The sequence below is a fragment of the Acinonyx jubatus genome, chromosome E4, assembly GCF_027475565.1.
Source record: "Acinonyx jubatus isolate Ajub_Pintada_27869175 chromosome E4, VMU_Ajub_asm_v1.0, whole genome shotgun sequence".
Lineage (NCBI taxonomy): Eukaryota > Metazoa > Chordata > Mammalia > Carnivora > Felidae > Acinonyx > Acinonyx jubatus.
The window spans coordinates 37,362,835-37,375,475 of record NC_069395.1 but is presented as its reverse complement, the minus strand read 5'-3'; the positions used below and the strand labels follow the sequence as shown (position 1 = coordinate 37,375,475).

General features: G+C 38.2%; 1 protein-coding gene across 2 annotated transcripts in view; it reads left to right on the top strand.

Moving 5' to 3' along the window:
* INTS7 (integrator complex subunit 7) overlaps positions 1-12,641 on the top strand; it is a 91,704-nt gene that overhangs the window by 23,073 nt on the left and 55,990 nt on the right. For both annotated transcript variants that reach the window (XM_053209810.1, XM_053209811.1), the window contains 3 exons: positions 4,457-4,503; positions 8,276-8,475; positions 8,963-9,085. In XM_053209810.1, coding sequence (XP_053065785.1) covers positions 4,457-4,503; positions 8,276-8,475; positions 8,963-9,085 — 370 coding nt within the window. The remainder of the gene's footprint in view (positions 1-4,456; positions 4,504-8,275; positions 8,476-8,962; positions 9,086-12,641) is intronic.

The window sequence follows — 12,641 nt, the reverse complement described above, 5'->3', positions numbered from 1 at the left end:
AAATTTTGAGTTGCATAAAAGTTATATAGTTAGTGAAAAAAATTCTTCTTGAATATCCACCATATCCAGATAACTATTCTAAACACCCAGGAATACAGGGGTAGAGAAGATCATGGCCCTATTGTTATGTAAACACAGAATAGTTTTAGATGCGTGTTAATATATGAAAAACTAAAACCATTTTGTGATAAAAATAATTTCATCATTGTGATAATGACCTGAATGAACTGCTTTAAGTAGGGTGATCAGGGAAGGCCTCTCTGACGAATGACATTTGAGCTGAAACTGGGTGATAAAGAGGCAGCAAGTGAGAGGAAGAATATTCTAAGAAGAAGGGATAACAAGTATGAGAGCATTCTGAAATGTGGATGAGTTGTATATACAGACCTGATACACCTTTTACCTTATACCTAAAAGACATTTATAACTTAACTTTTTCTTATCAAATGTGAAATTGCTATCTTAAAACAGTAGTTTTCCAACTATTTGGTATTAGAATCTCTTTACACTTTTCAAGCATTATTGAGGTCCTCAAAGAGCTTGTTTATGTGGACTACAGTGATTGATATTTACACTATTAGAAATTTAAATGTCTAAATTTTTAAAGTACTTACTAATTCATTTTTAAAATAACAGTTCTCTAAAGATGTTAATGTAAAAATACTGCTATGAAAATAATTATTTTCCAAAATAAAAAAGCAGTTTTGTGAGATGAGTAGCATTGATATACCTTTCTTGGAAATCTCTTTAATGGCTGGCTGGATTCTAATATCTGTTTCTGTACTCAACATTTCTGCTGGCAATATGTTATTTTGGTTAAAGTGTATGAAAAAAATCCAACCTCACACAGATATATAGTTGGAAAAGAAAGGAATATTTTTATTTATTTTTATTTATTTATTTTATTATAGGGGTTTTATTTTATTTTATTTTTAAACATGAAATTTATTGTCAAATTGGTTTCCATACAACACCCAGTGCTCATCCCAACAGGTGCCCTCCTCAATACCCATCACCCACCCCCCTCTCTCTCCCACCCCCCATCAACTCTCAGTTTGTTCTCAGTTTTTAAGAGTCTCTTATGTTTTGGCTCCCTCCCTCTCTAACCTCTTTTTTTTTTTTTTCTTCTCCTCCCCCATGGTCTTCTGTTAAGTTTCTCAGGATCCACATAAGAGTGAAAACATATGGTATCTAAGAAAGAAATATTTTTAAAGGCTTGATAGGTAATTACGGATATTTTTCTTTGATGCTATACCAAAACCAGACAAGTGTGGTTTCTTAAAATTAAACTGCAGTGTGGGCTCTAAAACCGTATCCATGAACTTGTACTTTATTATGCTGAAATCCATTGGACTCTCTTACCCATGTCTGGTTTTATAACTTACGCATTTGTCTTTTGGAAAGTATTGGTTCACTGTGTTATGCACATCATCCAAATGTTGACACACCTCACTGTATGTATCATATCAGAGGTTCACATTTGTTACTCTCACCACCGATCTCATCAGGAAAGTCTTTAAATATTAAGCTGTCAAACTCATGGCCATAGTTGCAAGTTTTCTGAAATCCTGATTTTTGCTTAGAAGTTCAGATTGGCAAAAAATTTTCCCCTGTTATTTTCTGTGAATTTACAAGCTGGCTTTATTCGTCTTTTGAGAAAATGTCTACCAAATAGCCATGTCTGAATAACCATGAAGTTTTATGGAAAAAAATGGCTAATTCATATCATAATTGAAACAGCTGCTGGGGTCTTATCCTGGAGACATCCAGTGTGTACTTTATGTGTGCCTTCCATTTTGTCCGATAATATTAAAAAGACACTTGCTCAAGGTTTGAAATTCAATAAAATTAGTAATTTCCACTGTTTTATCAGGGACATTTGTAAGCACATCTGACTTCCTTTCTTCCTTTTCATGTGAGTGTGCAGCAGTCAGCAGTGCAATGACCGTAGTTCAGTTTGGGGACACTGCCTTGGCTCTTGGTGAGGTGCTAGCAATTTCAATCGTTACTTTGGTACCAGTGGTGAAGATGGCAGCATTGGTGTTCCAGAAAAACCAGAAGATTTAAAAACAACCAAAAAAAAGTTACTCACTTTGAAAATTTCAGCACAAATCATGTTGATTGCCCAGAGTTCACATAAAAGACGAGGTTTTATGATTAGGTGATGCTGATACAACCAGAAGAGCATGTCTCGCCATGTCTGTTGATTTGTCCGTCTGTATGCAGAAATAAAACTCTGCAGTTGAGCTGTTACTTAGTCTTCCTGTTTGCAGCTAAATCTTTTATTTCATAAGTTACTCTAATGTTGAAAAGTGGCAGTGCCTTGACTTCTTTTACTGACTTTTCATCCAGGTTTTCAGCATTATCAATGCTCAGCTGCACATGTCTCGTATGTTAGGTGCACTTCTCCAGCCAGTGCATTATAACTCACCCTGTTCTTATTTTTGGTTTGAAAATCAATATTTTGCGTTTAAAGAGCCCATTTAAAATAGTCCTTTTAAAAAAATGCTGAATAGTCTCAAAATGAAACCAAGAGTTAACTGGTACCATAATACATTTTGAAATGTTTTATATCATGAGGCACGATAAGTTAAATTATAAACATCTAAAAAAATCAAGGATAGCTTTAGTCTTATTTTTTTTATTTACAATTTTGCTTTCCTTTAGAATAGGTTCTTTCTTTCCACACATTAGAAAACTCTCTGATCTGTCAGTTTTAGCTTTTTTCAGCATCTTTAGACCTAGACAGTACAGGTTGTGTTGAGAAAACAAGCCTTCTAATCTCTGGCCAGTGATTTTTTTTTTTTTTTAATTATAAAAAAAGACTTTGCAAATAAACTTTATTTTATTTTGTCATAAAATATTATTGAATTCTGAAACAAAAGCAACTTTAGATAAAATTTTAGGAAAATCTTTCAAAATTTAATGCAAAACATGACAATGTGTACTTCCTGATATGTTTCTCTATAAACATAAGGAAAACCTCAGGACTTCAAAATAATGATGAATGATAATGAGATTCTAAAGATAATAATAGATATAGTCAAGGGACGCCTGGGTGGCTCAGTCAGTTAAGCGTCCCACTTTGGCTCAGATCATGATCTTGCAGTTCATGAGTTCCAGCCCTGCGTGGGGCTCTGTGCTGACAGCTCAGAGCCTGGAGCCTGCTTCAGATTCTGTGTCTCTCTCTCTGCCTCTCCCTGCCTCGTGCTCGCTCTCTCTCTCTCTCTCAAAAATAAACATTAAAAAAAAAATAGATACAGTCAAATATAGTAACAACACAGGAGAATTGAGAACAAACTGAGTTAATCTCAGAGTGTGTTCATATACTAAACCTACTACCTTGGAAAATTCTAGAAAACACAAGAATGCACAATTACACATTCCATTAGCTGTCAAGAGATGGTGTCATTATGCATCATGTAGCCTCTGGAAAACACTGAGCTTATGAGAGAATGAAACTGAAAGTGGCAAATATCTTAATGGCAGGAAATATCTTATGTGGACATCCACTGAACTGCAGAGGGGAAGTATTTTATGTCTTAACATATCATTTATCATGGCTAAATGAGCCAAGCTTGATCATATTATCTGTATCATATTTCCTTATATATGATGTAACGTCCTATCCCAAATATTCATGTTATTAATAACTTTTGCAACACTCATATTTTTGTAAAGACAGAATCAAAAGCAGCCCCTTGGAAAATACTTTACATGTATATAATATAAAAAAAAAAACCCCAAACATGGCTAACTTTAAATAGTTCAGCTCTTGGTAAGATTCTGCCCATATTTCCTACCACTTTTCTATTTCATAGTTAGTCTGCTTTTCTAAAACTTAGAGTATTTAAAATCTGTTTTATTGCTTGTATAGTCAGCTTATGGTATTAAAAGCTTTTCGTAATTAAAAGCCTTTCCTAAAACATGGCGAACTGAGATAGTGACCTTGAATCTTTTAGGCAGTGGGGCTCGGTGATGCAGGATGCGTGCAGCAGCACTCGTAAGTCGGAGCATCGTTCCTTGAACGCCACTTGAGAATAGTGTTGACAGAGTCGTTCGCTGGTGGAAGTTTAGGCGTCAGTTGCAGTTCTCACCCCACCCCCTGTACCAGACCCTTGTTACGATTTGTAATATTGTGTTGATTTTGTTCTCTTTAAGTCCTTCGAAAACGTCAGCAAAGCGTAAGAGACTCTTAAAAACTGAGAACAAACTGAGGGCTGATGGGGGGTGGGAGGGAGGGGAGGGTGGGGGATGGATATTGAGGAGAGCACCTGTTGGGATGAGCACTGGGTGTTGTATGGAAACCAATTTGACAATAAATTTCATATATTTTAAAAAAATCATTAATAATACAATAAAATAAATAATGTATTAAACTGGAAAAAGAAGAAAACGTCAGCAAATGTAATTTTTCTTGGTTTTAAAGTTTTTGCTGTTCTCTCTTTTTTCAAAGGGATTTTGCTGTAGGAATCTGTAACAAAATCAGTGAAATGATTCAAGGTATGTGTGCTTCGTTTAGTATTATGAAGTGACTTACTGGGATTTGTATTAATAATAGCTGCTGCCATTTATTAAGTACTTACTGTGTGCTTGTCACCATTCATTTACTTATTCATTTAAATAATATTTATTAAGCGTCTTCTAAATGCCAGAGCTGTTCTGGGTGCTTAGGATACAGTAATGAACAAAACAAAGTCCTTGCCCTCCTGTAACCTACATTCTAGTGGCAGAAGTGGGGGGGGTGGCAATAGACAAATAAAAATAAAATATAACAGTTGCTATGGAAAAAAAAGCAGGGTAGGGACAGGGAGCTCCCAGAGTAGAGTCCCCATCCCAGGGTGGAAGGGGGTGCTTTATATTTTGTATATGCTGGTCAAGGAAGGCCACTAGTGGAGTGATATTTGTGTGAGAGATGCAGATATTTAGGGGAAGAACAGTCTGATCTGGGGAGCGGAGGGCTGTTAGAAGTTCTGGAGTTCGTTTCTTACTCTGTTCATGTTCCTCCAGTGTCTTCTTCCAGTTGCAGCTAAACTCAAATCCAGATTCCTTACCATGGCCTACAAGGCCCTCGTTTTCTAATCTCATCTTCCATATTACGCTTCATGTGTATTAACCCCATTTACCCTCCTGCTCATTAAAGGGGGCTCTGGGGCTCCAGCACTGCACAGCTCTAGAGAGCACCAGATCCTTTGTATTTTTCTAAGTGACGTTCCTTTGAGTTGTACAACTTGGCAGACGTTGACAGGTAATGCTGTTAGGTCTCTTTTACAGAAAAGGTAATGGAGCCACGTTAAAATTACCTGAAGACCAGGATACAATGGTTGAGCTTTGTCCTGTTCTCCTTTATTCCTTTGTGTTTTTTTCTCACTGCCAGAAAAGGGCTCTACTGCAGAAAGCTATCATTAAAAGGATGCGTCACTCATTTGTTGAGTAGTTTTTATCAAACGCTTGCTCTGTCAGACAAGAGCTCAGCAGGGAACAGATATCACACTTGAATTAAAATAATCCAAGGAGAGTTTAAGGAAGCAACGATTTACAAAGTTGTGGGCAGGATGAGCTGTAGGGGATAGTGTAGTCCTGCACCCAAGGGTGCAAAGAGGGAGTGATTACCAGAAGCGTGAAGTCATGTCAAGAAGGCCACTTTGAAAAACTGACCTTCAGTGTGCTATGACCTGATGTGGCCCTGTGGAGAGGGACTCAGGGAATAAATACTCTGACGTCTTTCTTCTTCCTCCTATACCCTGCTGGGGCTCTACACTGGCTAAACTCAGACAGTGGGCAAATCGCAAGGGAGTTGGTGGAAGCTATGCCCATGACCTTCCTATGCCGGTGCGGGAGTATTGTGTGTATTTGGGTGATAGTTATTAGGGTATATTCACATGTAGAAACCCGCTAGTTTGCACACTTAAGATTCATTATTGTTTCTCAAGTTTTATCTATAAAAAAATTTAAGCAAAAGAACAGGAACTCTAGGGGGTTGAAAGAGAAAGAGGGAAAAAAAGCACAGGAGTAGGGTGGAGGAAGGCTGGAGCCCAAGATAGGGAAATGGCAGGGGAGTCTTAGTAATAAACGCATCCTTACATTTAAGTTTAAGTTGCTTGTGTTTCTGCCAAGGAAAACTTCTTGAGTGTCCCTAAACCAGTAAAAATGTCTATCAATGCGAAAAATTCCACTGACTGCTGGGTTGAGCATAGATTTGCAGAGGAAGGAGGGAGGGATATGAGATGGGAGTCTGCCATGGGGAAAGGTGTAAGTAGAGAAAATACTTAGGAGAACTTTGCAGTAATTCAGTCTGGAGATGGTGGTCGAAGTCGGCCAGAGGGACAGCAATGGGAACAGAATGGCATCGTCAGATGTGGCTTGTATTTTAAAGCTACGATCAATAGGATTTGCTAATAAATTTGGATGTGGGGTGTGAGAGAAGTAAGAAAATCAAGAAAGGCTCTATAATGATGCACCTGTCCTAAACTAAAATGGGAAAAATTTTCCCATTTTTTTGTGGGGAAGACCAGAAGTTCTCTGCGCCCCAGTAAGTACAAAATGCTTCTGACCAGACATCCCAGTGGAGGTGACCAGGAGGTAATGGGATTCATGTATCTGAAGTTCAGGGGCAGGGTGGAGGGGTAGGAGGAGGTAGTCTTTAGCATATAGCTGATAATGGAAGCCATGGGAATATATCACCTCACTCAAGGAAAGTACTGAGGGTGAGAAGAAAAGTGTATTACCAACCCCAAGGAATACCAGAAATTAAAGTGTGGCTAAAAGAGATGAATACAGAGAGATTGAGAAGGAATAGCCAGAAGAAGGACAAAAGCCAGGAAGAGTATGCCTTCAAGAGAGAAGAGTTTCAAAGACAGAATGGCCAGCAGTGTCAAACGCATTTGGTGCTGTAAGGATCAAAACATTAATAACATAAGCAGGATATGGCTACAGAAAGGAAACCAGGGAGTCCATACTCTGGCCTCATTTTTCTTCCCTCCATCTCCTGGGGCTCTCTGCTTTGGCCAGACCTAAACAGGCCACACAGCAAGGGAGTTGTCGATGGAAGGCACCCCTGGATGTTGGAATGTTCTTATATATTCTCACTAACGGTGACTTCACAATGGGAAAACAGTGTTCCGCAGAGTATGAATTAGCTTTTGGCATATATGTGGTGAATTATGATCTACAGGTTTTTGTTCTTTATCATCACAAAGCCATGCTGCAGAAGAAAACATGTTTTTGTGTAGCTACGGTGTTGACAGCAAAAGATACGCTGGACTTAATCCTCATGGAATGCCTGCCGTGGAGGAGGTAAAAAAAAGGCATTGCCACACTAAGTTCAGAGAACTTCAGAACCCCTCCATACACAGTCCGTTCACATCCAGGTCTTGACTTAGTGTTGAAGGAAATAATTAAAACTGTAAATATAATTAAATTGTAGCCATTGAGTATGTGTGTACATATGTATATGTACCTGCATGCATATATCTTTTTAGTATGCTGTGGGAAGAAATAGATAGCAAATAATAAACTTTGCTTTCTGCTGTGCCTTTTATTATTTAAAAAAAAATTTTTTTTTTCAACGTTTATTTATTTTTGGGACAGAGAGAGACAGAGCATGAACGGGGGAGGGGCAGAGAGAGAGGGAGACACAGAATCGGAAACAGGCTCCAGGCTCTGAGCCATCAGCCCAGAGCCTGACGCGGGGCTCGAACTCACGGACCGCGAGATCGTGACCTGGCTGAAGTCGGATGCTTAACCGACTGCGCCACCCAGGCGCCCCTGCTGTGCCTTTTAAAGGCATTTTCTACTGTCAGCATGTAGTTTCATACTCACCAAAAAACTAATGTTAAGATAAATGCTTTGGAAGAAAACTATCAAACTTAATTGGGGGTTAGCTTTACTATAATTATCTTTGATGTCGTAAATGTAACATTAGTATACTATTTGTTTTTAAATGGTCATTTTGCTAAGTGAATCAGACCTTTTTTTCTTTTAATTTTTTTTTAATGTTTATTTTTGAGAGAGAGAGAGAGAGACAGATCACAAGTAGGGGAGGGGCAGAGAGAGAGAGGGAGACAGAATCTGAAGCAGGTCCCAGGCTCCGAGCTGTCAGCACAGAGACAGACGTGGGGCTTGAACTCCTGAACCCCGAGATCATGACCTGATCTGAAGTTGGATGCTCAACCGACTGAGCCACCCAGGCGCCCCAAATCAGACCTTTTAAATGTGAAATATTATCAAGGATGATAATCAGAAATCTGTTCCTAACGATTCCTTTTGCATCCAGGGTTAGCCACACCAGTTGACTTGAAGCTGAAGTTAATCCCCATCCTTCAGCACATGCACCATGATGCGATCCTGGCGTCCAGCGCACGTCAGCTTTTACAGCAGCTGGTCACGTCCTATCCCTCCACCAAGATGGTGATTGTTTCTTTGCACACTTTTACTCTGCTTGCCGCTTCATCTTTGGTTGATACGCCTAAGCAGGTAATTTCAGTTTTCTTTAAACTGCCTTTTCTTCAGTAAACTTTCCTATTAAGTATAAACCAAGAAATTTAAGTAACCCCTAAGTTTTAACTAACTCCTAAGTTTTGATAATATTAAGGTCCCTTTCTCTGATAAAGATGACTTTGATTTCCTTTTGCTTGCTTTTTTCTTTCTGCATCCACAGTAGTAATTCTTGGGAGCCCTTTAAGAACATGAAGTAGAAGTGAGGGCACTTGGCAGAGCATGGAGTTGGCAGTAAAGATTAAAAGGCCAGGTTCTGTGCTAGAATCTTACGAGTTAAAGGATTATAAGTATACTTTTATGCACGAGGAGAAACTGGCCCAAACATGGACCCATAGCTGATAAGTGATAGGGCTGTAATCTGAAATGAGTCCTGTCTCAGATCTAAAAGCTTCACTAAACGGTAGTACATCCCTAATGGTAATTTCAGTGGCAGTGTTGTTCATGAATGACCTTTCTTTCATAGATTCAGCTACTATTGCAGTATTTGAAGAATGACCCTAGGAAGGCAGTAAAGAGACTTGCTATTCAAGATCTGAAATTACTTGCCAATAAAACACCACACACTTGGAGTAGGGAAAATATTCAGGTATGTAGAACTTTCAACATTAATATTTTATATAGAAAAATAATGCAACATTGTCATAAATTGTTCTACTTTCCATTTTTGTACCATCTTTGTCATCTTTTAAATGTTTGAATTTGAAAAAAATATTAAGAACAGTGTCGATACGTACGGCAGAAGTTATTTTTTAAGTGGCAAAATAAATACCTGAAACTTTTATCCTTTTGTGCATTGTTTGTTTTAGTGAGTTAGACTTTGCCTCTCAGTTTCCTGTTACTTTTCCCATAGCAGCACTAAGGCTACATGAGAAGCCCAGGAAAATCATTTATTTAATTCCTGTCTCCTTTACTCACTTTAGGGAGAACAGTTGGTGCCAGCTGTGATTAGGGAGAAGGTACTGGAAGCGTAACTCAGCAAAGTATATTTTTTCTTTTTATAGAGAGGAAGGACATTCTTAAGTTTTATTTTGTAAATGCAGGAGCAGGTCTCAATCTCTAGACTTTTATTAAGGTTATTTACTTATTTTGAGAGCAAGAGAGAGAGCAGGGAAGGGACAGAGAGAGAGAGGGAAAGAGAGAATCCCAAGCAGGCTCCACACCATCAGTGCAGAGCCTGACACAGGGCTCGATCCCCTGAACCGTGAGATCATGACCTGAGCTGAGATCAAGAGTCAGACTTAATGGACTGAGCCACCCAGGTGCCCCAATCAATCTCTAGACTTTTAATGTGGCATCTTTTATAACATTTTTTAGGTCAAGTTAATGTTTTATATTTCTTCTCAAAAGAAGAAATTTGTTTATTCATTACTGTTAACAGATGCACCATTTCTAAAAAATGTTTGAAGTGAAATGGAAGATTATTAGAATGTAACCTTTATTTTCACGGATTTTATTATCTTTTGGTGTCATCATAGCTACAGTGCAACAAAAACCTTTGAATTTCAGATCATGAAGCTAAGGTGCCGTGTTAATTTGGGTTTTTTGTTTGCAGTTTTCTAAACACGTTTCCGTATGTTGTGATTGGTAGGCCCGACTATCCCAAGAGATAAGGGCAGGTGTTAGTATTTGCATTTAGGGGGTGAACAAATTAGGGTTCAGAGAGACTTAATATGCTTAAGAGAGCTTCTTAAGGGGACTTAATTGAGATTTTAATTAAGAGAGCTCTGTCCTCTAATGCTTTTTCCACTAAATAATACTGTCTTTCCAAGAAGAGAATGTACTCGGCTACAGTAGGGAAGCAAACCCAGTGAAAGTGTTGTATTATTCCTTCACATTTGCCTCTTTATTGTATGACACATCACACATACAAAAAAGTATGTAAAATATGGTTTAATGGTTTAAATAATTGTAAATGAAAACAATGTAGCCACCATCCAGCTAGAAATAGAGGACTGCAGGCTCACAGACCCCTGCCACCTTCCCTCAGAACCAGAACACCTACCCAGAGGAAACTGCTATTTTGACTTTTGTGATAATCGTTTCTTCACTCTTTATTGTTTTACCACCTATATATGCTTCCCTGAAAAATAACGTTTAGTTTTTGTTTTTATTTCTTTTGCTTAACATCGTACTGATGAGACTCATCCATGTGTTTGCATGTTTGTTTTTTTTTTTCCCTTTAATGGCTGTGTAGTTTTCCATTATACGAATGGACCACAGTTTATTTGCTTTTGATGGGTTATTTCCAACACGGGCACTTGCAAACAGTGCTGCTATGAGCATTCTTTATCTCTTGGCACATATGTGCTGGGCTTTCTTTGTATACTTAAGAGTGAAACTGCTGACTTCTAGAATATGTAGATCTTCAGCTCTACCAGTTAATGTCAAACTGTGTTCCAAATTGATTGAGCCAGTTTACATTCCTAATAAGGTGAGTGCCCATTGGTCCACTTCCTTGCCAACACTTAGAATTACCAGACCTTTACATTTTTACCAGTTTAGAAGTTGTAGTTTTAATTTCTAATTCCTTGATTACTAAAGAAGTTGAACATCCTTTTAATATGTTTATTGATCATTTGGATTTCCTCTTTTGTGACACAGCTATTCAAGTCTTGATTACTTTTCTGTTGATTTGTAGTCATTCTTTGTATATTCTGGATACTTGTACTTTATTGGTCCTTGGCATTCTATATAAATTTCAGAAGCAGCTGATCAAGTTCCAGGTTTAAAAAAAAAAAAAAAATGCTGAGAGGGATGCCTGGGTGCCTTGGTCAGTTAAGCATCTGACTTGATTTCATCTCAGGTCATGATCTCATGATTTGTGAGTTTAGCCCCCTGCGTGGGGCTCTGCACTGACAGTGCGGAACCTGCATGGGATTCTCTCCCTCTCTTCCTCTTTCTGCCCCTCCCCCCTTTCCCTCTCTCTCTCTCTCTCTCAAAATAAATAAAACTTGAAAAAAAAGCTGATCATTTCATTGGGATTACATTGAATGGAAAGATCAGTTTGTAAGCAATTGATGTTTTTACAGTGTTACGTCTTCTAATACATGAATAAATACATTGCATTTATTTAGTTTTCTGCAGTTTATCTTTTACCTTAGTCTGTTTTGTCTGATACTAATATAGTTACTTCAGTTTTCTTCGGGATGTACCTACATGGTAGAGTATCATCTTTTTACTTCTAGTCTTTATCTGTATGTTTCAGATATATCTTATGTTAATTCTGCTACAAAGACCTTACAACACACTACTCATTTATATTCCTCTAAACTCTTACATATTGTTGTCATGTGTCTTAATTCTGTCTTATCAGTTTGGTTGTTTTATAAATTCATTGATCATTTGGACCTTCCACCGTCTTTGCTCTTCAGGCTTTCTCTCTGGGATACTTTTTTTTCCTGCCTTTGGAAAGTCCCTTATTGATTGATTGATTGATTGATTTTTTTTGGTTGGTTGATTGATTGATTGATTGGGAAGTCCTTTAGTGAGGGTCTGTGGTGGTAAGCTCTCCCAGTATTTGCTTGTCTGAAAATGTCTTTATTTTGCCCTCAATCTTGAAAGATACTTTCTCTGGGGGTAGAATAATGCCCAGGGCCTCGAGGATACCATTCTGCCGTCTACTGATTTTCATTATTACTGCTGAGAATGGCAGTACTCTTTGGAAGGAACTTTTTTGCTGCTTTAAATTTTCTCTGTTTAATTTGACGGTCTGCACAGTGAACCATCTGTGGATTTCTTCTGTTTAAACTGTCTCGGCTATTGATTTTCTTGAAACATAAGAATGGTGTTTTTCAACACTTTTGGGAAATTGTCAGCCATCATTTTTGCAGATGTTGCCAGTCTATCTTGCCTTTCCTCCCGGATGTCCAGTTAAATGTATGTTAGCCCTTCTCGTAATCACCCCCGTAATCTTTATCTTTTTTCCGCCTCTTTAACTCTCTGTGCCGTGCTCTGAATAATTTCTCCCGTCCATGTTTTAGTCCAGTAATTATCTCTCCAGCTTATCTAAGGTCTTTTCAGACCTGTCTCTGCTCTCTATTTCTCTTGGCCCTCTTTTGTAGTACCCTTTTTCCTTATATACTTGGCTGTTTTTTACTTTGAGCTCCTCATTTTCCTTGGAGAAGTGTGTGTGGGAATCTTCT